Raw genomic sequence first — 27907 nt, 5'->3', positions numbered from 1 at the left:
TTATTTAGTATTTTTTTAATGTGAAAACAGCAGATCTGTTATTTAGAGGTAGGTGAAAATAGATGAAGTACCTGCCAACCAGTAATTTTATGGGTGGACACATTTATTTTCTTTGATAGTAATTAATTAGACCTATATGCTCTCTGTAAAGATAATTTCCCCTAAAATTGATATTTTAAAAATTATACTTAGTTTCCAACAGTTGTTTCATTTAATGAAAACACATCTTGGAAAAAAGAATTTGGCATTGTTAATTTTATAAATGATGTGGATCAAAACTTTTTATTAATTAAAAAAATTTCCCCCCAACTTTTTCTTCTGAAAAATTTTACACTTAAATGTTGCAAAAGTAATATTATATTGAACACCCATATACTTGTCATACAGATTCACCACTTGTAAATGTTTTACCTCTCCACCATCTGTATCTGTATATTTTTTTTTGGCTGAACCATTAGACATCATGACACTTCACTGTTAAATACTTCATCACTGTTTCCTAAGAACAGGGATATTCTCCTTCCTGGCACAATATAATTCTCACATCCAGTAAATTTCACATTTATGCAGATTATTGTCTAAACTGTCTATACTGAAGAACCCTGATTTAAAATTTTCAACCTGTTACAGACTAACACTTTTGTAAAACATGCTAAAAAGGAATTATTGGAAAAGTAAATTAAAAAGAGGTACAAAATACAACCTCAGACTTTTAACAATAACATTCAATAGACAAACATAAAATTACATTTCAGTAAATATAGCCAAAATGAACATAAAATAGAAAAAGGAAAGAAATTCTGTGACTCTGCATGTTGATAATTGAAAGTGTGAGTATAAGTGACTGATAGTTATTCCTTTTTATTGTATAATTGAAGCAAAAAACTAAAATATCAGTTCTCAGTACTTAACATCTAGACACACACTTTGAACAGGCACCGTTTGTATTAATTTTTAAAGTTTTTAATGCATCAAGTGTCTTCTTTCTTGTTAATTTATCTAAGTTGAATTGGTGACGGCACTACTCCTGGAGCATAGTGTGTATGTAAATTATTTCCATGTCTCTTCTTTTTCATTTTTTTTTAATAACACATCATAGAAACCCAACTCACAGGGCTGTATTTTGTACCTCTCTTTAATTAATTTTTCTAATAATTCCCACCCCCCCCAGATTTTTGTTATTTGAAGAGGAGGGGTTAAATAGGTTTATTTATTTTTATATATTAGTTTTTCAGTGGAGATTCTGGAGATTGAACCCAAGACCTTGTACATGCTAAGCCGGCACTCTGCCACTGAGCCATAGCCTCCCCCTAATAATTCCTTTTTATTGTGTTTTATAAAAGTTTTTGAAAGTTTTAAATCAAGGTCCTTTACCACAGATAGTTTAGATAATTGTCTGCATTAATGTGAAATTAATGAGGGTGGAAGTATAGATTTTAAAGCAATTTCATTAAGTTCAAGATTTTCATTTTTACTTTTATCCAAACAAAGCCAATAATAACTTACTTGTTTTCTTCTTTTCTCCCAGTTTTGTTGAGGAATAATGGACATACAGCACTGTATAAGTTTAAGGTGTACAGCATAATGATTTGACTGATATACCTTGTGAAATTATTAGTGATAACTGTATTTTCAAGGTTCATCTTCAGTGCTTCATCAGTAGCAGTTCCAGTAATTGATTCTGTCAAGTTATAATTAAATTCAAGCTGTATTTCAGTGGAGAAAAGGAATTCTAGATGCATAAATTTCCTATGTATGGGTATTTTTTCATAGAAAATGTAACTCATAACATTCTTTGAAACATGTTAACCTGTAGGGACTCTTCTTCAGGCTTCTGACTTTCATTTTTACTCCCATTTATTTGCTTCTGAAAAATAGTTGAATTACTTCCTCAAATGGAAGTACTAAGATTATTAAAAATGTCAAAAGTATCAGACAAATAAGCCTGTTCTACTGTCTAATTGAGAGCTTTAAAGTTTATTCTAGTTCATCATTCCCAAGGCACTTTTCTTTTTCAAAATCATTGTACCTCAGTGTGCATTATAACATATGCACATTTATGATCAACTTTATCACTTATAAAGAGAGTCATTTAAAATTTTAATGCATTAGCTTTACGTAATTCACAATTTTTACTACTGTACTAAGAACAGCGATTTTTTTTTTTTGGTACTAAGATTTTTCTCAAGAAAGAAAGCTGTATGTTAATTTATGTTCTAGCAGAAACTCCTTAATCTAAAGTGTTTTCTCTGTCCTTCATCTGTGCCATTGGAACATATTCTTCCAAACAGTTAACCTTCAAATCTCATTTGTTGACAATGTGATCCTACTTTTATTACACAGATCAGTGCCAGTTATGTTTGTCAGCAAGAAACTGATAAAAAGAATTTATGTCACCCTCATGTTTAAACCACATATACTAAAATAATTTTCATGCTAGCAATAAGCTGTCATTCTTCAAATTGCATTGAACGAACATTTTCCTAACTTAGTTATAGTTACAGTTTCTCTGTTAAATCCAGATCCTGAGTGCTTCAAGCGTGGTGTCATTGGAAAGTTGTACTTGAGCCATCTTCTTTGTCACAGATTCATCAAGATTTTCAAGCAAACATGTTTGATACAGTCTTTTACTAATACCTTGGGAATGGTATTTTTTTTTAGTTAGCAACGAAAAGTGCTTTTCTCAGAAGGCCGCAATGCTAATGTATGGAATTTTGCATCTGTTTCTATTCATTTTTTAGTTCAGTACTCTTTCTTTCAAGTAATTCTTTTGATTTTGAACTTCTTCATGTTTTATATGTAAATGCTGCAGAAGTTTTGATGGATTTATTGCCTTATTAGCCAAAACATATCTGCAAAGAACTCACTGTGGTTTCAGTGCTGTGTGATCAAAAACCAAGCTCATAGAGTCAAAGCAGTTTGACCTTGACTGTCCTTCATTTCTTTAAATCATTTCCATTATCATCATGTGGTTTACCATTACTGCTGCATTCAGAGATGTATTTTCTTACAGGAGCATCCAGTATGGCTTGTTTTGCCATCAGTAAATTAGGATTTAAAAAAAATAAGAATTTTACTTTATTAATTTAGTTGTTAATTTAAATTGTCACTTTTAAAAGTCATGCTTGGTTAACAATTAAAATAATTGTAAAAATAACAATTTATAAAAAGAAATGCTTATATTTCATCACACTTTTGGATTTTATTTGATAAACGCGGTAATGTGGTCTTACTGCACATGACTAATACACTAATATCACATATGACTACCTTCCAAGTTTAACAGTACCTGAATTGGTCTATATTCTGTTTAATGCAGTGAGTCTGTTGATCCTGTCTTGAATATTATGACATTGTCCAGTTGCTAAGCAAGTTTCTGAGTACTTACTCAAAATTTTTGTACCTATCTTAGACCAGTAACAGGTGGTTTTGCAGCCCACATTTTTGGTAGATATATGCACAATTCTACTCAAATTTTTCCCTAGTTATTCCAATAATGTTCTTAATAACTGTATTTCTTGTTTGGTCCAACGTCTACTCTAAGATTACATTCTGCCTTTAGTCTTAAGAGTCCATCTGTGTTGCAGAATGTCTCTCATTTTAGGTTGTTGTATTGTTTCCTCATGGTTAGCTTCACATTAATCACCCTAGACAAAAGTACATTGATGTTTGTCCTTCTCAGTGCATCACACCATTAACACCCAATCTTGGTGGTGATGAGTCAGATCACTTAAGCAAGATCTGTCAGAATTCTTTGCAAAGACACCCTTTGCCCTTATAATCATTTTTGGGATCCATTAAATAAATCTTAATTATGTGAATTTGTGGATTAAGAATGTATTTTGCTGCCAGAAGTCACACTGGTAACTATGAGTTGCCCAGTAGAAGGTAGTAGAGCACTGATGGCAAACCTTTAATGGTTTAAAAGTCCTACAAAAATAATATAGAACGTGTTTAATATGCCTTTAGGAATATAGGTTTTAAATTTTTTGGAAATCTTTCTTGGCTTGCATTATTTCCCATGTGTCATATAGGATATCTAAGAAAGATTTATTGTAACTTTACCATTGACTTTATCTATATAGAGAGTAAGAAAAGCTAGTCAATATGGGAAAAGAAAAGCTGTTATGGGAAATTACTAAATTTCCTGGTCAAATTAAGTTTTGTGGATTTACTAATATTAATAAATACAGTTGAAAAAATTTCTGTTTCATTTTTTAAAGCATTTCTGTTTCTTTTTTTTAAAGATGATAATTTAAAATACTGATGGGATAATGACTATAACTCAATAAAAAAGTGTTTAAAAATAAAATAAAATACTGATGGGTATACAGGGAGCCTGCTATTTCTGTCTTTGTCAGAAGAGGGCAGCACCATATCTACCAAAAAAAAAAGAAAGATGACAAAGGAAGCACCTTTTTTCATAAATATACACACTCATATATTTTGCATTCAAAAGTAATATATACTTATTACTTTCAAAACGTATATTACAGAATATGTAATGTGACAAGTGAAAGTTCTCTGTAACTCCTTCCTCCTAAAGAAAACAAAAACTGTTACTAGTTGGCATGTTGGCAGGATTTTTTTTTAACTTCAGTTATTTATACTTAAATTCGGGTATTATAAGAAGCCCTCATGTAGCCCTAATTTTATTTGACAACCAGATGCAAAATTGGTGAATAGATTTGAATGTTTCTTTTAATCTCTTGATATCATTATTCTGCTTTTTCTTTTTGTCTTTGTATCAAGTTAAGAGCATTACTACATCTTTAAGAAATGTGAGAAAGAGCTAGTGATGACTGGGAAGAATTTGTAAGTATAAGCATAAGGTAGTGTTAGAACCAAGTTAGTCTTTTAGTTTTTTTCTAACTATGCTTTAATTGTTAAATTCTGGAATTTTACCTTTTTGTTTCAATTCTTCCCCACCTGAAAAATGCGTAGCCTATTAACTTTGGGGAATGAGGAAAAATAGTATTTTTTATCCTTCCCTATCACATAACCAGCTGAGCCAGTTAGCTCAGACTTTCCTAAATGATTCACCTTTTGGAAGAGGCTAGTCATGGAAAGTTTCTGCCTAAATAAAGACTTTCAGGAAGTTCTGAGTAAGTGAAAATGAAGTTAAGATGGAATTTCTGCCGATAACACTTGAATTAACCACTGCTAATGATGTGCCTTTTCTTGTCAGGGTTCCCTCTGGTATGTTAGAAGTGGTCAGTAGTTTAACCATTCTCCTTGAAGATTTTTTGATCGTGGAATCTCTTCTTATTGCTCGTTAAAAGTGTGGTTCTTCTAAAATGCCATCAGTATAGAGTAACCTGATAATACTACTCTCTGTCATTTACCAAAAGCCCTGAGAGAAATATTCCAGTTTATAGAACTTGTTTCCCAGTGAACATGAATAAGATTTTGACACTAAGAACTTAACAGAGGCATTCCCACAGCTTATATTTTCCCCATGTGTCCTTTCTGGCACTCACTGTATATCCTGTGTTGTTGTGACTTGTTTTTACGGTTGGCTGCCCTGATGGACTGTGAGACCCATCAGGGCAGGACCACGTCATATCTTTTTATATGTCTGACACAGTGCCTGGATCTAGGTTGCTTTGCAGAAAATGTTCTTAGGTTGCTGCTACAAAAGTTTTGTTAGTCCTGTGGTAAAACAAGTAAAAAGCAAAACATGCTTTGTGTAAAGGCTTCTTTTACTTTCCCTATAATTTGGGCCACTTGATCTTTATCTTCTCTTATCACCAACATTCTGAAATTTCATAATGATGTGCCTTGGTGTGGATCTTTTAAAATTTACTGGGTCACATATTCTGTGGAACGTGTGTTTTATGGAAACTCATCCTAGGAAATACCCTTTTTTATTGATAACTCCATATTTTCCCTTCTTCTGAAATTTCTGTCAGTCAAACTGATGCAGTAGTAACGCTCGACTAGGTTATCTTAGGATAACAGATAAATCCAGAAACTCAGTAGCATAACACATATTTATTTCTTATCCATGCAAAGTGCAGTACAGGCTGGGTAGCACATCATCTCACAACTCAGCCATCTGGGACGCATATCTTCAGGATTGCTGTGGCAAGGGAAGAAGGAATAGATAATTTTTTATTTAATTTCCCTGTTTAGAGAATGAGACCCCATCCCTGCCTCTTGAGTCTGCAACTTCTGTGGTTTTCATTTCTCCAAAGAGTAGTGGGTTCTGCTGGGTTGGGTAGGGATCAGAAGCCTGTGGTGTGAGGTGGGGAAGGGGGTCTGGGACCTGGCTGCTCCTGAAACAAACTTCAACTGGTTTCAGCCCTACGCCTCTCTTCCATCTTCAACCTTTCCTGGTGTCTCAATTTACTGAGCCTTTCTAGAATACTGTAATACATATTGGCTTGCTTATTGTTGACCATTCCACATGGCTACCAGTTTGGGAGGTCAGAGGAAACAAAAACCTAATTCAGTTGTTACTTGTCTTTTTGCTTTCTGCCTTCAAAGAATTTGATTGGCATCTCTCTCCTGTTATACCTGGTCTTGTCACCCTTGTATAGTTCTGCCTTTGTAAATTTATTTACCACTATTTAGCAGAGCTTTCACAGGGTTTGGAGAAGAAAGCATGTGTTCAAAACAACATTTCCAAGTGGAAGTTTCTACTTGTCCTTCATGAACCTTCTCAGATCTGGTTCAGATTCTATTCAGGATAAGGAAGTCTGAAACAACTTTCTAGTCTAGTACTCTGACTCTGCATGAAGCCTCTGGTTTGGATGTGGGTTTACTTGGTTGTCTATATAGCTGTATAAGGAATCACCCCCAAATTTAGTCCCTTAAGACAGTTGTTTTATTGTAATTTCTCATAGTACTGGGGTGGCTGGGCTCAGCCAGACAGTTCTTGCGCAGAGCCTCTCATGTAGTTGTAGTTAACGGGTTTAGGGTCATCTTGAAGGTGTCCTTACTCCAATGTCTGGTGCCTAGGCTAGGGAGACTCAAACCCCTGGGAGCTGGAACAAGCTCCTTAGGCATTTCTGTCTATATAGTCTTCCCATGTGTTCTCTCCAGCATGGTGGCTTTAGGGCAGCCAGGCTTCTTCTGTGGTGACTTGGGGTTTCAGAGGTACATTCTCAAGAGAGAGAGCCTGCTGAAAGCTGTATTACCTTTTCTGAGTGAGCCTCAGAAGTCATGTGCCACTTCCACTTAACTGTGTGAGTTTTAGCAGATGCAAAGGCCCACATAGTTTCAAGGCAGGTGACATACACTGTCTCTCTTACTGGGGTAGTGTCAGGTTCTGAAAGAGCTCGGGGGATGGAGAATTTGTGGCAACCATCTTTGGGAAATAAAGTTTACTAAAGAGTTCTCTCTAACATTGCTACTTAATCTCTGGTTAGGAAAAAGTAACTTAACCCCTTAGATGTCAGTGTTCTCACGCATGAAGTGTAAATGTGTTAGCTGTTGCTGTAGAAATGCGACAGACCATCCCAAAACACAGAGCTATATACCATTAAGTGCTTATTTGTGAACATGTTTTTGGATATCTTGGGTTCAGCTAATCTAGGCTTGTCTCCAAGCTGCTTGGTGGGTTCAGATCTGCAGCATGTGTCTTTTAGCCATCTTGGAGCAGCAGCTCCTTGAGGCATATTCTTATGGCTAAAGGGAGGAACTCAAGGGGCAAGTGAAACAGCACAAATACACTTGAAGCTTTTTTCCTGTCAAATCGGCGGAAGTCTCATTGACCACTGAAGTAAGTCCTGTATCCAGGCTCAGCACCAGTGGGTTGGGGGAGTATCTTTTTGGGCAACGTGAAAGAAGTGAATATTTGCCGAATGGTGGTTTAATCTAATCTGTCATTTGTGTTCTCCCTCTTATTGTTGACTCTTGACTCTTATTACTGAGAGGTTTACTTAGGAGAGTAGAGGGGCACACAGATTAAGCCTATGGCATAGAACCATATTTTGGGGGGCCTTGAATGTGAGGTTCAGCAGTTTGTATTTGATCCTCTGAGTAATACTGAGCTGTCACAAGAACTTGAGTAGGGGAGTAACAAGAGTTTTTGTTTGTTGTAAGTCACCCTTCAATCTTGCCCACTGAAGATTCTTTTTTTGTTGTTGTTGTTACATTTTTTATTGATTCATAATCATTTTACAGTGTTGTGTCAAATTCCAGTGTTCAGCACAATTTTTCAGTCATTCATGGACATATACACACTCATTGTCACATTTTTTTCTCTGTGATTTATCATAACATTTTGTGTATATTTCCCTGTGCTATACAGTATAATCTTGTTTATCTATTCTACAATTTTGAAATCCCAGTCTATCCCTTCCCACCCTCTACCCCGCCTCCCCTGAAGATTCTTAATACAAAACTATCAAACTCTTATTTTGTGCCATTTGTGTGGGTGCCACAGTACTGATTGCAGGAGTGAGGTGGTTCTTTACAAGAAAATTTGGTTCTAGTCCCAAGAAACCTAGAAATAAGGAGAGGAAAGATAGAGACTGATATTTCTGCACGAATGGAATTTATAGGATTGTCTGTCATTGTTGTGAATGACCTAGTTGAACACTCGCAGTAACACAGAGACTATAATCTTGGACCCTCCTGCAGATAGACTTAATCTTGGACCCTCCTGCAGATAGATTGGAATTTAAACAAAATTCCTCAGATGTTCTTGTTGCATTAGCAAGCCCAGGCAAGCGTCAGGCATTTCCCTTCTTTATCTGAAATTTCAGGCACCCTTATTTGATCCTTTAGCACTCAGTTTTATTGAGGGCAGCTTTTCCAAATTTGAAATTGGACAGGATTCTTAATCGTGTAACTTTCTTTTACTTCTAAATTAGTGCCTGTTTAGCCACTTTTAAGGAATTTTGTTTTATCTTTGTGTTGTTTTAGGCATAGAATAGGAGCCTCTTCAGAGTCTTTCCAGTTGTTTATACCGTTGCTTTTCTTCTTGAAATAATACCAGTGGTTTTCTCTCAAATACTCCATTTCTCCATTCCAACTTATACTCGACCTTTAAGTGTGGGCCCTAGTCTGCCTGTGAGGTGCAGTGGGAGAGCCCTTTTCAGCCTTCACATCAGTGACTCACGTGGGCTGTGATTCAGTAGTGACTATCGGAGTCTGTTTCATGCTGACGGACGGAGGGGATTTGAGAGACATCACTTTTACATATATGCTGTTGTTAATTTCTTAAATTAATAAGGAAAAATGTCTGTCTAGAACTGTGGTAGTAAACTTACATCATAAAGCTTAGCAGCCAGAATTTGAAAGCCCTTGTGTATTTCCTTTTCTTAGATTTTGTTTCTCTCTTTTGATTCCTCTTGTAAATTTGGTGTCTCCCTCCTTGGCACAGGGTGACTAAGGAAGTGGATGCTACATCTAAAGAAGCCAAATCCTTCTTCAAGCAAAACGAGAAAGAAAAACCACAGACTAATGTCCCCGCAGCTCTGCCGTCACTTCCTGCCGGATCAGGGTGAGTGGTATTCTAGTCTCAGGCCCAGGTGCACCTCGCATGTTGGAGAAGCTATTTTCAGTACAAGGATACATTTTGACTTTAGTTCTCCTGATTCCTTCCTAAGAGAAGGAATTATGCTGCTATTCTGCCTTTGCTGAAATATTTGCAAAATGGAAGATGCAAAGGGAAATTAGCCATAGGTTTCTTGTTTGATTCTGATAAAAGGCCTGATTTACAGTGTTGACCACAGAGCTGAACATGTAGTAGACTTTACATTTAAAAAATAATTTTTGAGTGAAAATATCAATAGTTCATCAGAACTTGTAATACAGATTTGGACTGAGTACTCACTTTCACCTGCAAGGATCTCATAGGAGTAGGAAAAGGTCAAAGCTGATTTACAAATAATTTTACTAACACATTGTCAAGAACTTAGTTTTTTTCCCTTCCTATTTTCCATATTACTTGGGTTATTTTTAGCTGAAAGCTAGAATTCTTCCTTACTGAAGGAAATAAAAATTCCTTTCTTCTTGACCTACATGTAAAGTAAAGCACCAGTAGGTACAAGGCACCAGGGCACTAGGCTACAGGGATGTGAACATGGACCACAGCTATAGGTAACACTGATCACCCCCTGACTCCTGTGGAGGGGAGCTTTGTGTGCTTGAGGTGTTTGGGGTAGAACAAGTCACCTCTCGATCTCACCTGACCCTTCAAAGCTCGTTGCTTCTTCCATCCTTCCCCAAACATACCTACGTTGTTATGAAAGTGAAGTTTTGTTTTGTTTTAAAATTTTCTAAAAGGGACTCAGGGCTCAGTTCCTTGTCCATCCTCTCTATCTTCTTGATTAAAGTAATTTAAAGAGAAAAAAAAATCAGTAGTTTTCAATCAGACTGTGAGCTTTTCTAGGACAGGCCTTTCTCATCTTTGCAGCTCTGGCTCCAAACAATCCTGTGTATGCTCACCTAGGTTGCATTTGCCCAGAAGCAGACCCTAAGACAGAGGTTTGAGTTCAAGTCGATAAAGTGGGAGGTGATTCCAGGAAGCCCCAGCAGGAAGGTGAGAGGGGTGGGATGGGAGCCAGTGCAGGCTGCATTTCCCAGCAGCTGCTGGTGCTGGTGACTGCTACTCAGTCCTGTTGAGGGACTTGGCAAGGCTCAGGAGGCTGGAATATTTAGCCTCCAGTTCCCATGCGTGCTGTTTCAGCTACTTTCAGGGCCCTCAGTCTTCAGACCACGAGCTGCAGGCCCTTGTAGTAAGACGCTGCTCTCAGGGTGTGATGGGGGTGAGTGCAAGGGTGTATGGATGGGCCCAAATCCACATCTGCTCCATATTTTTTGTCTGCTTCTTACTCCAAGTGTTTCTCTTGCACTGGAGCAGCTAGGTGGCAGAAGTCATGTAGGAGTTACACAGAAACCTAAGAAAGAAAAGAATTTGAGTGCTTGCTACCTCAGTGGAAATGATGTTAAAACACCGAGGAAGGCAGCTGTGAAAGAAACAGAATAATGTGAACAGAATTCTTCAGACTAACCCTCTTAATACTGAAGGCCACTGCTTTTCAAGCTGTAGTTTACAGTTATCATTTGAAAGAAATGAGATAGAATTTTTAAAATACCATAGTATATCAGATGGTAAGAATAAATATTGTTTAATATTTTTATTTTATTTATTGATGTGCTTATACAGGGTGACAAAACTATTTTTTGTGAGGGTTGAGATAAAAAAAAATACGGACACGTTTTTAGCCTTATAATCATTGTATTGTTTGGAAGGGATTCTCTTCAGAACAGTAACTTTCAAACTCTATTGATTGCCACTCATAATAAGAAATACATTTTACATTGTGCTTTAGTATACCCATAAATACAGATGTGTAAAGAAGTGAAATAAAAATTCGCAGAAATAATACTTACCTTTACTAGGTATGGTGAACTATGACTTTCTCTTTTATTTACATTATTGTGTGTAGTATGTCATTTAAAAAAATGTTGACCCATTGAATTGATTTCACAATCTGTTATAACCTTAATTTGACAAATACTGCTCTAGAATGCATGTAGAATTAGCCTTCCACAGGCTTGTGCTTAGATTACCAGACTTGTATCTGGTATTAAACAGTGTCTCTTACATTTATTGGAAGTGTTAGTGTGAAAGTTACCTCTGAAGTAAGTACTAGAAAGACATAAAGGCAGAGTTTCTACTTTAGGTTTCTAGCATAGTTCGTTTCAACTAGCATAATTTTTTACCTCTAGCCTCTTTGGATATTTCTTCAAATAATCCCTATTGATGCTTAGAGATTCTATTTGGAAACCATGTGTTTCAGAGAATACTCTGTTACCATAGTTATGAAGATAACCAGAGGAGGGAGAAGCAGCACCTTAACCAGGTCACCTTGTTTATGTCGCTAAGTCACTCATGGAAATCTCACTGTATTCTGTATTCATGCCTTCCATTCTTAGAACGAGCTAATAGCCTTTCAAGGATAAGGAATCTCCTGAGATGATATCTGTATTAGGGAGACCCAGCAGGAAACAGACGGCATCCTCAAATTCGGATACCTTGAGGAGAGTTTAATAACTATGCAAAACCACATAGATGGGAATAGTAGGGTGTCCTGGGGCTAGTTATAATGAGATTCCATTATCATCCCTAGACCTGAAGGGGCAAGGCAAGGAGCAGTTAATGGCAGTGAAGATGGGGAGGGCCTCCTAACAAGAGCTGAGACCTTCATTAGCAGAAGCTGGGCCATCTAGGGGGAAGCAAGGGGAATAAATACCCAAATATTTCATTCCTCCCTCCATCCCATCTCTTGCCAGGGCACTACATTGGCCACTGAGGCTTGTGAAAGAAAAAATTATTCTGATGTTTGTTAAAATGGTAAGGAAGACTTACTCAGGATTATTGCAGTTGGTATAAGACTGTCACAGTGGGGAGAGAAATCAGGCTCAACTCTGAATACAGCAAAGGCAGCTGGGGATTTATAGTCAAGGAGCAGAATTGGGAGTGGGGAGATGATCAGCGGATGGACCAATGCTAAGAGGAGACATCAAAGGTAGGCAGATTCTTGCTAAGCTGACCTAACAGGATTCTTGCTGAAGGCAGGCTGAGGACCTGTACATCAGAGTTGGGAAATATGGAACTTGGTCAGATATTCAGAGTGATCACATGTCAAGGCTGGGTGATTCTGTTTAAACTGATTTAGCAGGATTCTTGCTAAAGCTGGGCTGTGCAAGCCCAGCAAGGACAGGGGCCAATATTGAGGCCTAGTTGAGAAGAGGTCTCAAAGGAGCCTGAGCAAGGTTTGATCAATAAGAGAGTCTTTCGTCCATGACAATATCTGGGGCAGAGAGCAGTGTGGAGAAGGACTCTAGAGGGGTCAACCAGTGAAATCTCTTTCAGGACATTAATGAACTGCTGTCTCCTTTGTAAAGAGATAAAGTGAAATTTGATCGAAATTGTTTTCTTTGAAAGCTGTAATGGAACATAACAGATTACAAGGATATGTATATCTGAGTAAGAGTCCTCACAGTTTGTACATGAAAATGGGGACACATTTAATTATGGCCCTCCAGGGTGGGCATGATCATTTTTCTGAGGTTCATCTCAAAAAGCTTCCACAGTTGCAGTTGTGCTTGGGAATAGCCAAGGTTAAGAGGAATTCAGCTGATCTGGCGTGTCTAAGTGCACATACTGTATCAGTACACACATTAGTATCTGCTGCTGGCTGCACACACATAGTGTGGAAAGTCTTTTCAGAAGAAGAATCTACAGGAATAATTAATTTATTAAAAGAAAATTACTTTAATGCAGTAAAATGTTTTTTTCCATAAACTCTTTTCATTTTCGGAGTTGCTTCAGTTTATAGAAATTGTCCAGGAGAAACACTTTATTTGTTTATTTTTCTTTTCTCTAAACAGATTTAAGCAATACAGGAAAACCAGAGCAGGAGAGTAAAACATCCTGTCCCACATCCTTTGCTAGCAAATAAGAATCATAGGAGCAAATGTTTGTAACTGTAAATGCATTTCCTCCACATGTTTAAAATAGCACACTGCTTTGGCTATAAAAAGCTGAAGTTTATGCTTTGGGAATGGAGTAAACCAAACACCCAGTTTTCATTAGAGGCGGGAATCGGAGATGACAAGAAGCACTGTCCACGACTGGCAAAGGAGAGCACTGTGCTCAGCCTAGTGTGTCTGAATTCCCGTCATTCTGTTACTCTTAAGCTCTCATCTGCTTCCTCACCTCCACTCCCCTCCAAACCTCGCTGCCAGTACTGTTGACCACTTGAATCCAGCTTCTGCCAATGTGTGTGGGTATCTGACTGGTACATTTCCTTGCTTTCAACCCAGCATTTATTACTTCATTACTTCATTCCAGCACTGGGCTGCCATTAGTCCCATTAAAGTTTGTAATCCTAGACAGAGGCATTAACTTGTTTAATTAGGGCTTACTATTTAGTTGCCTTCTTATAGATTGAGAATGACCTAAAGCAATAAAACATAAGGGTGAAAAACATTATTTTCTCATGTAATTTTTGTCTTGTCTTCTTGGTATGTTGAGCAAAAAAATACTTTATTATTGAGTTTGAACATCCTGGGTGGTGTCAGTTTAGCACTGTTTGCCCCAAAGATAGAATTTCTTCAGTGTCACACTGAAGACAGAAGACCTGGGCTAAAGACCTGAGAAGATAGTGGTGCCCAGCTTTGTGTGGTTTGTCAGTATTCAGCATGTTTGAGCAGTCAATCCCCAGAAACCTTTAATTTGTACAGCAGAATCTCTGTCTGGGTAGTTGATCTGATCTCTCCCAAGTTCCTCTGACATGACTTAACATGACTTTGTTGGCTTTTAAGTTTCAATATATAGTCTTTTGATAGAGAGCACTGAGCATTTCACGTAAAGCAACAAAAATCAGACATAGCCACAATATTGGGTGGAAATGTCTCTAATTTTTTATCAGAATCTCTTGTTATGATGATCAGTCAGACCTCTTACCTATGTTGATTTAGTTTTTTAAGCCATTTTACCTTTAAGGGAGTTGCTTTCCCCTTCAGAGGAGCATTTCAAAGCTAGATCTAATTATACTTCACGTGTTTTGACTGACAAGGAAGAAGGGACCCCCAAATTATTCACAGAAAGTACATTTTACATCAGTAGTAAAAAAAAAAATCCAAGCTATCTCAAAAATCTGACTTCACCTCCTGGTTGGATACTCCTGTGAAATGTCTGATCAGGTGATATGTGCCTGTGTGCTTGTGAGTAGGTGTACATGTTGAGGTTACTGAATGCCTGAAAAGGGCTGTTCCAGGAAGAGGAGGATCAGCTTATTTCAAAAGAATAAATATCATGAGTAAGGGCTGATTGGTAATTATTACAATAATTAAGATAAATAGAAGAAAGTGGGTATTCTAGTAGACGTGACCTGTGATATCTTTTGTATTGCCTTTAAGAGAACAAATGATATTATTCAATTTAATAATTTAAAATTGGATGTGCTTTTTTTCTCTTTGAAAATAGCTTTATTAAGCTGTTTTTATTTACTCATCAGTTAAATTATATAGTTCATTTTTTTTTAGCATGTTCAGAGTTGTGCGTCACTCCCATCCAAAATATAGTCACTCTCCGTTTGTATCCCCACCTCTCTCTCCGACCCCCCAGGAAACCAGTACTCTGTCTTCTGTGTCTAGATTTGCCTATTTGGAATTTCATATAAATGAAATCATACAATATTTGTCCTTTTGTATCTGGCTTCTTTGACTTAGCGTAATGTTTTCAAGGTTCAGTCCTACATCTGTATATACTTCATTCCTTTTTGTAGCCAAATAATATTCCATCATATGAATATATCACAACAGTAGGTCCTTGTTGTTTGTCTATTTTATATATAGTGATGTGTATCTAACAAATAATTCTTCTATATACATTCATGTACAAGTTTTTGTGGGCACATGTGTTTTCATTTCACTTGGATATGCACCTGGGTGTGGAATTGCTGGGTCGTATGGTAACTTGGACAATCTCTTGAATAGGACAATAAGCCATAAGAGAAGAACCCAGGAATGTTATCATGGGATTCCTTCCACTGTGGTTTCTTTCAAAGCAAGTATAGTTCTCAATGCTCCTGCTATAGGGAAAAAGAGATAGGGGGAAAACTGTAATGTCCAGTAACACTATAAAAAAAATGGCTAGAAAAAAAGAAAAGGCAGTTTCCTTCTGTCATAATTAATTTTAGAAGTAAAGAGAGGGAATTAAGACTTTTGATTCATCCCCACATCCGGCTTTATGCTTTCTACTTAGTGAGATTTCCTGTTTGATGATAATTTGGGATTTTAGTTTAGTTAACTCAGGGCTGGCCCTGTCTTTATTTTATTACTATTTGTAAACAGATGTTCTTGACCTTCCCACTGACTTTTGAATTTAACTTTGTTATTCTTAGCGGATGTGGTGCCGCCAGTAGGAGGTGTTCAGAAATGTGCGGTAAGATTTTTTTGGTGTCACATGACTTGAGGAGACCACTGGTACTCAGTGGGTAGGGTTCAGGGATACTGAATATCCTGCAGTGCTTAGGACAGTTTGTCCAGAGAAGAAGTTTTTTTTTCCAAAACGCCAGCAATGTCTCCTTTGAGACATGCTGGAGACCTTCATTCAGTTTCTTTTCCTCCAGTTTCTGGTTTGAGACTCCACTCCAGGGTAGGCATTCCCAAACTGGTGGTTCATGGATCAGATCCATCCTTAGATGTTTTTATTTGGCCAGCATTTAAAAATCAGGAGAGTTGACATAAAAATCTGAATTACTGGCTTTTCTTCAGGAATGAGAAGTTGTGCCACTGCCCTCCTTCTTTCCATATAGCAGCAGTAAGCTGGAGCAGAGTAGATGGCTGTGCTTGTTCCTGCCCTTGATCAGCTCTCCCTCATTTATGCTCCCTGCTTGGTTCCGGTAGTCATGTATTTCTCACATGTTGGGATGCCATGTTTCTTTGTAATGACCAAGTCAGTTTCCTTTGGAACCAGTTTGTTCTCTAGATTAAGTATAGACATACTGTCTTCTCAGACTGCAGGTTAATTCTGTCTTTACCCTTTTTAAAAGAATATTTATTAGTAATTTATGAAATTTAAGGCACAATGCTAAATGCTTTACGTGTTTTTTTTTGTTCAATCAACATAAGCACTTTAAGAGAGAGATACTGACTTTGTGCACATTTCACAGTTAAGGAAACTGAGGCTCAGGGAGGTGCCCTTAACTTGTTGAGATTACATAGGTAATTGATGGTGGATCTAGGATTCTAGTCCATATCTGTTTGGGACTGAAGCCTGGGCTCTCAGCCACTGTGCTTTTTAACCACTCTTTCTTACCCTCCTAATTGACCTCTCTCTTCAGCTTTATAACTGAGGAAGGACTCTTTGAAAGCTATTATGTGTTTCTTATTTTTGAAGGAAGTGAGATGACTATTTCCTCCCATTAACCCCATTTGTAGCCTTTTTCCCGTTAACCATGGCTAGTCTGGGTTTCTGGTACTGTATTTTAGTCTTATCCTTATCTCATGAGATTGGAGGAGCTAGTACATTAAAAAAAAAAAGAAAGTTACAGTTGTGTTTGTACATTGATAATCTGTCAACAGTCAACAGTGAAGCTGTGGACAAGATGTGATCAACTGGGCACTATTGGCTGTTGCCGTTTCTGTCTGGTAATAGACTGCTACTGAAGTCTGAATTCTATGCTGTAGAGTGTTGGCCAGGGGAACCAGGTAGGAAATATCCTTGCCTCGCTTGTTTTAAGGTCATGTCTTCTAGCTGTTTGTTTCAGGATAGAACTAGCTAGAAATAGCTTTTAAGATGATGTTCCAAGGAGCTGGTGATGACAGTGGAAATGACTGAGTCTAGTACTGCTCTGACCTTACTACTTATCAGCTCTAAAATGATGCTTTGTGTTGGAGTGAGAAAGCTCTTTACCAGACTTTCACCTTTATATTCTTTCAGCGGATCCTTATACTGTGCTTTATTTGGTTTTAACTTACTCTTAACTTGTTTTTTAAATATGTCTGTGCAATTGTTGCAGGTAGAGTCAGTGGGTTTGGAATTGGAATAAAATAATTCTTTAAAGATTTTCCCATGAATAGTTGGAATATTTTGAATTTATTAAAGGTGATCTCATTGCATTCACATTCTTGATTCAAAGAGATTGTTCCAGGCCAAGTTAGTAACTGGAAGAATTACGAGTGGAGAGAATAGTGATTCTCCCCACCTTTCTTTTGGAGAATATTTGGCATTTGGATCAAGCAATGTGAGCATCTAAATGAGATCCCAAACACTGAAAAGCTTTCAAAGCAAGAACATTTTTCATTTGTGGTCACCAGGATGGGATTGAATATCTACAGCAAATACTGTGAATCTAGGAAATGTCCCTTTTGGTTTTCAAGGTTGCCCAGAGTTGAACAAATTCTAGTGTTCTTAGAAAACACAGAGCAGCCTTCTTCTTTTGCCTTTACCCTTAAAGTATCAACAAGTTTCAAAATTCTATGAGTTTAAGAGCCAGTTGCCTGTATGTGTTATAAACTTTTCAATTTTTATTTTGCTGTATTCCTATACCTTTGGTTGTACCAAATTTCTCTTGGTGTGAGATGAGTCAGGAAAGTGCTTAGGGTGCTTCTTGGGAGTGTAGGGAAGAATAGAAAGACAGTTGAAGTTATGACGTTCATAAAGTTTACTCAGTATGATAATAGGAAATCGAATTGGAAACAAGGATAGGGAGGTATTCACTTAAGGAGAGAATTGTGATGCTCTAGAAATGAAGTAGAAATATTTTGGTTATAACACTGATTTATATTTATTGATTTAATTGCTTCGTGTACTTTAGTTTCTTTTAATGTACACTAGAGGGCAGAATCCCCCTGAAAAGATAGCTTGTCTTTGGCAGGATCCCAGGAACATGAAGCATTCCTAAGATTTGGTATGTGAATGCTGTATATTTTTCTCTGCCCAATTAGATTAGTCTTTTGCTGTGAGATTTCTATGTATTTCTACATTTTAATTTTATTAGCATTTGTTTTGTTTTCAGCTTCACCATTGTGCTTAGAAAGTGAAAGATGATTTTTCTTCTCTCATTTTTTTCCTTGAGATGCAAAAGCTTTTATTGTTGTTGTTTTTAAAATTTCAAGTAAGAATGTAAAAATGACCTGTAGTCCCACCACTTAAATTTTTTCAGAAGAAGGAAGTGAAATTTCCTTGCTACTGCCTGTTCCTTCATTTCTAGCCCCAGAGGCTAATAGGTTTAGTTGGTTATCAGTTAATGTGCTGATCTTCCCTATGCTGTGCTAATATACTGTAGTCATATATACATTAAAACAGAAATGGACTCACTCTTTCTCTGTTAATCTGTAACTTGCAGTTTTACTTAACAGTCTATTTTGGGTATCTTTCCAGATCCAATATAAACATCTACCTCTTGTTTACCTGTATATACCATGTGTGAATATTCTGTAATTTGAGTAACCACTCCCTTATTGGTGAACATTTAATTTTCCAAATTTTACAGTTATTAATAATTCTGTAATTATCCTTGCACATTTCTTTTTACGTTCTCATGCTGTTATTTTTGGAGGACAGATTCTTAGAATTAGGATTGCTGGGTCATTGATTGTGTACACCTTACATCCTAATAGATGCTGCCAAATAGGTGATACCAATTTGTACTCTCTCCAGTGTTATATGAGAGGGCCCATTTCTGTGCACCATCACTGTAGTATTCAGGAGTTTCTCCACAGTCTTGTTAACTGTGAATCTTTGTAATTTGCTGGTTTGCATTGTGGCTTAAAATTTCTCCTCCTTTGAAAACCTTTACAAAAAACAGACCTTTTTTTCAAGAATTAAACTAGTGCTAAAGGTTCATGTGTTTGTCAAATGTTAGAGAAAGAATAAATTGAAGTTTGGGTATTACCTATAGATAGTCTCCATATTGTATCAAATCATCAAAGTTAATTAATTCTCAGTCAGTTGAGAGTTCAGGTAAAAATCAGAGTTTTGTAAACACTGAGAGAAATTGTGAGCCAATTTAGAGACTGTATGTTATAGATCCTTTAAAATGCTATGTGCTACTTCTCTTTATGTCCTTAATGTTGGAAGTTACCATTCCCTAATATTTTAACATCACTGAAGAATGTCATTTGTCCTAAGCATAAGCAGTCAGTGATTCTCATGTTCTGATCATATTCTGATTCAGGCATCTTGCTACTGTTTGATGGAAAGTTACAGTTCTATAGAAAAATGTATATTTGATAAATATTTTAATTTGAATTGGCAGATTTTTCTTATGGGAGAGGCTGAGCAGTTGTGTTCTAATTATTTTGGTCAGGGATTGAAAGTCAGGCTGATGTGAGGTCCAGCACTTACTATATTCAGTTACTAGCCCTGGATTCTTGCCAAAACCCTGTTATTCAAGGGAACCTAGGATAAATTTGAGCTAAAATAATTTACAATCTCTAACCTAGCTAATATTTCTATATCATTGAGAAAGTGGAAGATTCTGAACAAACATTAAACTTTAAATACAGTAATTCTGGATGCTTATGACTATAACAAAATGTCACAGCCTTTTGATTGTTAGCCTTTCCTTGAATTTGAAATGTTTACAATTTTCATAGCTTTTTTGAGAATGAGCAGGAAAAACCCACACTTTGCACAGACTTCTGTTTTAAACTGGGATCCTTTAGCCCCAGCTGCATGCAAGATGGTGAGCTATAGGAGGTAGGACCCAAAAGAGAAGAGTTTTTCCTACAGTCAAGAGTGTGACATGGCTTATTTGGACCAGAAGTGAGAATTAGAAAGATCCAAAGGATCCCATGTATAAAACACTCTTGATCTTGGGCTCTTGTCTAGTGTAACTAGCTTCAAAGAAAAGATTTCAGAAACTTTCCTTTAGAGCAGTAACCACAAGCATCATGTTTGCTTCCTAGTCGTGTTTTTATGTGTGCTGTAGGTTAACTAAATCCAAGTGTTTGATATGATTTCAGAAAGTCATTCCAATTTAGCTTACTTTACCAGTCTGGACCTCAGTTTCTCAGTCTTGATGTGGTGAAGCCAGCTTGCATAAAACTTGGATCAGCTATGTGTTTTACAGTATCATACAAGAATGCGTCAGGCAGAAATTTAGCTGTGTGAAGGTTTAGATTATGAAGTATCTGTCTTTATGAAATTGGAGTTATACTTTTTATAAACTCCTTTGAAATGGGACTCTGGTTAGCACCATAATGAAAGCAAAGGATCAGTGCTTCCCAGATTCTCAGTGCTTCTCAAGATTCACAGGCCTCTTCTCTTTATGCATTTAATAATATCATTCACCTACTCCAGCAGCGTTAACCGTCTCTTCTGTGTCGGTGGTTCTCTGTCCTTCCAGTACTGCCTTTCTCATGAGCTCCAGACCTGTGTTCTCACTGCTTGCTGGAAGTTTATTCTGACTCCCCTTGGCACCATGCTGGTCTGACAATTCATTTTGTCTAAATTCTTCCATTTTACAGTGCTGAAAAAACAGCCTGTGAAGTTAAGTAGCTTGTCAGAGAAAGAGAGCTTGGACTAAGGCTTCTTTCTGATCCAGTGTTCTTATCTGCTGGCCAGACTGCCTGTCTGTCTCTGGAGAAAAAAATATACCACCACTATTCCCTGAATCACTCAGTCTTTACCTCAGTACCATCTTAGTTCTTCCTTTTCTTTTCCCTCCCCCTTCCCAACTGCCCGATCCATTAAGTCATTTTAATTCTGCCTTCAAAATGTCTTATAAATATTTGTTTATAGTCTTTCCTTCCTCATCCCCCTCTTCTCTTTATATTTCATCTTCATTCCCATTGCCTTTTTTCTGGGTCTTTCTTTCTGAAGCATCTGCTATGTAATTGGAATATTTTCTGAAGTCTTTTGAAAAGCTTGGACTATTATAATTGTTTCCTAAATTCACTTAAAGACTACAGTCCCTCTTCCTATTTCCACCCTGTATGCCACTGCTGGGATAAGAGATTTTTGGCAGAGATTCAGTTCAGATTGTATCACTTGCTCAAAAATTTGATCCTTGTTGCCTACTATTAAGTTCAGATTCTTTAGCCTAATATTGGTGAATACCATACTTTAGTCCCACCCAGCCACACTTTTTTGTTACTCTGTTTGACAGCCAGAAAGAAGTCCTTCCCTTTGACCCATATTTTCCTCCCTCAGCTTTATTCAAACTATCCCCACTACCACCCCCAGTTGCCCTCATCTCTCCCCATCTGTGAGAATCCTGCCCATTTTCCAAGCCCAGCTCTGCCTTCCCACACCCTTCCCTGACACATACCCTCTCTCTTTGTACTCCAAGTGTTCCACTAATGGCCCTTTAACTATTTGACCATGAAGTATAGTTATTTTATTCTTTCTTATTCATGCCCTACAAAGAATAAAGACTTTTTTAAGATCTTTAAAAAAATGTTTTTAAGAAAATAATTAGTATTTTTTAATTGAAATATAGTCAGTTTACAGTGTTGTGTTAATTTCTGGTTGACTTTGGATTTCTGCAATTTAAATACAATGTGGATGGTATGGATTTAGTTTTGTTTCTTAAATCTGAGGAATCATGACGTTTGAAAGTTCTGAAGATTCCTCAGGCATTCTCTTTGAATATTGCCTATTTACATTCTGTTAACCTCCTTCCAGTTTCATGTCAGATCTTCTCATGTGTCCTTCATATCACTTCAGTTCTGTTCAGTTCTCTTTGGTATTTTCCATCTCATTATTTCTCTGAGTTGCCTCCTGGCTATTTCCTATGTTCAAGTTCTGTACTTTTTCTTCAGCTGTGTCTCATCTATTTAAACTTATACATTGAGTTTCATTGCAGTGACTGAGTTTTTTATTTTTAGGAGTTTTACTTGATGTGTTTTCAAATCTCCTTGTTCTGTTTCCATAGGATCTCATTCATCTGGTTTTGAGGTGTTCTTTGATATTCATAATCATTTTAAGTATACTTCCTTTATAGTCTCTTGTCTGGTGGTTCTTCTTGCAGAAGTTCTTGGAATTCTAAAGCTGTCTTTATTATAGTTGTTGTTTCTCTTACAGTGGGTTTTTTTCCTTTTGTGTTTAATATTTTTTTACTCATCTTTAATAAGATTTTGTCTGTGCGGTGATCGCAAATGGCCTAGTGAAGTTGTATTTCTCAAAACTGGAGATGAATTTGCTTCTTCTAGATGCCCTGGCTTGGGCTAATTTTTATGTTAATTTTTTTTCTTCGAAGTCCCTGGAACATTCAGTTTTTATAATTGGATTACTTGTGAACCCCAAATCCATGTGATTGCAGGCCCAGAGTTCCAGTTCTCAGGAGACACTTTTTCCTTCCCTTCTTCTACAGCCCAAGCAGAGAGAAGCCTTCTTGTCTGCTCCTTGGGCTGTTAGGTGAATTTTTCCCAGTTTGTCCTTTTCCTGAGGACATGTAGTTTCTACTTTATTTGAGGTTTTAGTTCTAGTTTTCCTCCTTTATAAGTCCAAGACCAGTCCTATTACCTTGTGGGTAACAAAACCCAGGCAGAAAGTTATTGAAACTTCTTCCCTGCCCCACTAACCCTGCTGTAGCCACTATCTCAGCTCACGTGCTATCACTGTGGTTTTCAGTTCCTTCTTTGATCCTGGCCCCGGGGGTTTCCCTTTCTTTCTTGTGGGTTTAGCCATACATTTAAAATAATTTTTGGTATGTTTTATCTAGCATTTCTGGGTCTTTATCTGGAAAATGTTTAGGTTATATTTAACATTCACCTTGCCTGAACTGGAAGTTCACTGTTAGTTCTTTAAGGGCAGATACCCTATATTGCTTTTTTTTGTCATTGTTTCCCTGCAACTAGTACAGATTTAAAGTGACTCCAAAGAAACATCTCTGACCAATCTGAGCATAGGAAGGAATACCCAGTACCCTTTTCTTTCATATCAGATGTGAACTGCTACTTCTTCTATTCAATACCTATTGATTTTTACAATTAAAATACCATGTATCTTAAATATCTGTTTTTCTTCTCTCTTTTGAGCTGTTTACATTGTTTCCTTTGTTAATTTTCCCCATTCTGTTCAGAAACAAAATATCTGGGAATATTTTTTGATAAGATTTCTAAGATATCCATGAATTTTCTTATGTGAAATTTCTTATGTGAATATTTCATATCCGTATCAGTCTTTTTGTAACCCTCCCTTTCAGCTCCATCTTAATGTCTGTTTTGAAAATCTTCACCCCCCTATTATTGTGGACCTTCTTTTTGTCTGTCTGTTGTCTGACCTCCTCAGAGATCTTCAAGAAACATCATAAATGCCACCCTTCATAGGAGGAGCTGAATATTCAAAACCCTTGATTTCCCAGCCTCTTTTGTAGCTAGTTTTCAGTCAGGAAGCTTGGTTTCATGAATCAGACTTGTGCCCAGGATTTTGAGTCTAGGACTAGTGAGACAGAGATAGGGAACTCCAGAAATCTCCCTGGGCCCACTTGGGGGTGCCAGTTGCAGCGTGTGGATGGTATTCATGATGGCAACATCCTCATCAGTCTAGGTCTGCAGTGTGATTTGGGGACATTTGTTTCTGGCCTTTTTTTTTTTAATCAATTTTTTGGTATTATTTAATTATTTAATTTTGGTGGGGTGGGGTAATTAGGTTTATTTTTTTAGAGGAGATACTGGGGATTGAACCCCAGGACCTTGTGCATGCTAAGTATGAGCTCTATCACTTGAGCTGTACCCTCCCCCAATTTCTGACCTTTGAACCTGTTTCTTGAATCCTCCTGAATTTTGATGAGTAACTCAATACTTTTTTATTCTTTGATTAAACTTCTTATTTTGAGAGATTGTAGATTCCCATGTAGTATAAAATAACATAGTTTTCTTGAATCCTTGACCCAGCTTCCAACCCTGTGGTAATATCTTACAATATCACAAACACAATGATGATATTGATGAAGTCAAGACAGAGAATATTTCCAGTCCACTAGGACTACACTCACTTTTTTCCAACTCCCAAGGGTCTAGCAGCCACTAATCTGTTCCCTATTTCTATAATTTTGTCATTTGAGGAATGTAATGTAATAAAAGCATACAGTACATAACCTTTAAGAATGGCTTTTTTCACTCTGCCGATTAATTCAGGTCATGGTGTGTATCAGTAGTTCATTCCTTTGTATTGCTGACTAGTATTCTGTGGTGTGGATGTGTCACATTTCATTTTACTGTTCATTCATTGAAGGGCATCTGTGTTGTTTCCAGTTTCCGGCTATTGCAAATAAAGTGTTAGAAATATTCGTGTACAGGTTTTTGTGTGAACATTAAGTGTGCTATTTTTGTGTGAACATTTTGGTTGAGCTCGTTTTCTGTTGCTGCTATGACAAATTACCACAAGTATAGCTGCTTACATAGCATAAATTTATTGTCAACAGTTTTGACCCCAGAAGTCCAGCACGGGCTCACTGTGCTAAAATCAAAGCAGGTCTGAGTTCCTGATGATTGTAGGACTATGGTCCTCATTTTGTTGCTTTCAGCTATGGAGCATTCCCAGCCTCTAAAGACTATCTACATCCTTGGCTCATGGCCCCCTTCTGTTTTCAGAGCCAGCAACAACTGGTTGATTCCCTCTCAGTCTTGTTTGGTACAATCAGTGAACCAACATGAACACATTATTATCAACCAAAGTCCATAGTTTACATTAGGGTTCACTCTTGATGTTGTACATTCTATGGGTTTTGACAAATGCATAATGACATGTAGCCATTCCTGTAGTATCGTACAGAATAATTTCATTGCCCTAAAAATCCCTTGGGCTCCATCTATTCATTCCTCCCTTTCACCCACTCCCCAAACCCCTGGAAACCACAGTCTTTTTATAGTTTCTGTAGCTGTGCCTTTTCCAGAATGTCATTTGGTTGGAATCATACAGTTTATAGCCTTTTCAGACTGGCTTCTTTCATTTAATAATATGTCTTTTAAGTTTCTTCCATGTCTTTCATGGCTTGATAGATTTTTTTTTTTACTGCACATATATTTTTTAATTTACATATGTGTACTGTTCATTGTTTCTAAGAATGTGTACAGCTTTAGCTTTTTAAACTGACATAGTTACCAAAGGAATAAAGACAAGCACAAAATAAGAATTAACTCAAAAAGATACATACACCTTGCTATAAACAGCAACATTATTTATAATTGCCAAGATATGGAAGCATCCTAAGTGCATATCAATAGTTGAATAGATGATGGAGATGCAGTATAAATATATGTGTGTGTAATGGAATACAGCTCACCCATAAAAAAGAAGGCTATTTTGCCTTTTGTGGCCCTTCACTTTTTTTTTCTTTTCACTTCAAAACCCAGAATTTTTTAACCAGCAGAGACATTTCCATTACATCAAAACCAACAAAACACCTAGAAATAAACTTAACCAAGGAGGTTACCTATACTCTGGAAACTGAAATGACACAAAGAAATGGAAAGATTTCTTATGCTCTTGGATTGGAAGAATCAGCATTATCAAAATGGACACCCTACCCAAAGCAATCCACAGATCCAACGCAACCCCCATCAAAGTACTTGCAACATTCTTCACAAAACTAGAACAAACAATTCTTAAATTTATAAGGAACCACAAAAAGACCCCAAACAGCCAAAACAATCTTTTGTAGGTCTCTCTTTTTTTCCCCTCTTTCTTCTTATTGTTCTCTTTTCTTATGATTTGATGACTAGAGAAGGTCCTTTAACATTTGTTGTAAAGCTGATTTGGTGGTGCTGAAATCTTTTAGCTTTTGTTTATCTGTAAAGCTTTTGATTTCTCCATCAAGTCTGAACTAGAACCTTGCTGGATAGAGTATTCTTGGTTGTAAATTTCCCCCTTGCATCACTTTAAGTATATTGTGCCACTCCCTTCTGGCCTGTAAAGTTTCTGCTGAAAAGTCAGTTGATAACCTTTATGGGAGTTCCCTTGTATGTTATTCGTTGCTTTTCTCTTGCTAATTTTAATATTTTCTCCTTATCCTTAATTATTGTCAGTTTGATAACTATGTGCCTTGGTGTGTTCCTCTTTGGGTTGATTCTGTGTGGTACTCTCTGCACTTCCAGGACTTGGGTGACTGTTTTCTTTCCTGAGTTGGGAAAGTTTTCGGTTATTATCTCTCCCCAAATTTTCTCAGGTCCATTCTCTCTCTCTCCTCTTTCTGGGACCCCTGTAATGTGAATATTAGAGCGCTTCATGTTGTCCCAGAGTTCTCTTAAACTATCCTCATTCCTTTTTATTTTTTTCTTTTTTATATTCTGAATTAGTGATTTCCACTAATCTGTCTTCTAGCTCACTGATCTGTTCTTCTGCCTCATTTAGTCTATTCTTGGTTCCTTCTAGTGTATTGTTCATTTCAGTGATTTTATTCTTCGCCTCTGTCTGAGTATTCTTTATATTTTCCAACTCTTTACTAAAAACTTTACGCTGTGCATCTATATTCCTCTTGAGTTCTCTGAACATCTTGGCCATCACTACTTTAAACTCTTTCTCAGATTACCTATCTGTTCATCACTTATTTCTTCTGGGATTTTATCTTGTACCTTGGCCTGGGAGATATTCCTTTGCCGCCTCATATCGTCTATCTTTCTGTGTGTTTGTGGATTCCTTCCACAGGCTTTGGGATTATTGTTTTCTTATTTCTAGTATCTGCCTCTGGTGGATGGGGCTGGACTAGAGGCTTATGCAGGTTTCCTGGCAGGAGAAGCCAGTGCCTGCCCACTGCTGGGTGAAGCTTGGTCCTGGACCTCTGGTGGGTAGGCCTATGTCTAGAGGCCTCTGTGGTTTAGGAAGCCTGATGATGGGTATGGCTGTGTTCCTACCCTGTATGTTTGGCCTGAGGCTTCCCTACAGGCTGTTGGGTGGGGCTAGGTCTTACTGCTGATGATCCAATCAAGATGTCAGCCTCCAGGAAAGCTCCTGTAGATGAACACTCCTGGAATGTCTGCTATGAGCTTTTATGTCCCCTAAGTGAGCCGCAGCCCTCCCCCACATCCTCAGGAGACACTCCAAATCCAGCAGGCAGGTCTGGCCCAGGTTCCTATGAAATCACTACCTCTGTCCTTGGACCTCGTGCACCTGAGTTTCCATGTACGCTTCTCAAGTGAACAGAGTCTCTGTTTCCCCCAGTACCCTGAGGCTCCCAGAGCCAAGCCCTCCCTGGCCTTCAAAACCAGATATCCTGGGGTCTCCTTCCCTTCCCAATGCCAGGACCCAAGCTGGGGAGCCTGACGTGGGGCTTAGAGCTCTCACTCCTGTGGGAGGGCCTCTGCGACTTAACAAATCTTCAGCTTGTGGGTCGCCGACCCAGGGGATATGGGGCCCAATTATATCGTGAACATGCCCCTCCTACCATCTTGCTGTGGTTCCCTCTTTATGTTTCCAGTTGCGGAAGATCTTTTTTGCTAGGTTCCAGTCTTCTTTTGATGGCTGTTCAGCATTCAGTTGTGGTTT

The 27907-nt window shown here is 37.5% G+C and overlaps 1 protein-coding gene across 1 annotated transcript in view; it reads left to right on the top strand.

Moving 5' to 3' along the window:
• Positions 1-27907, top strand: part of CFDP1 (craniofacial development protein 1) — a 104984-nt gene that overhangs the window by 10775 nt on the left and 66302 nt on the right. Inside the window, exon 5 of the mRNA XM_015241924.3 lies at positions 9335-9454. Within this exon, the coding sequence (XP_015097410.2) occupies positions 9335-9454 (120 nt within the window). The remainder of the gene's footprint in view (positions 1-9334; positions 9455-27907) is intronic.

Source organism: Vicugna pacos, chromosome 9 (genome assembly GCF_048564905.1).
Source record: "Vicugna pacos chromosome 9, VicPac4, whole genome shotgun sequence".
Lineage (NCBI taxonomy): Eukaryota > Metazoa > Chordata > Mammalia > Artiodactyla > Camelidae > Vicugna > Vicugna pacos.
This window is presented reverse-complemented; position numbering and strand designations above follow the sequence as displayed.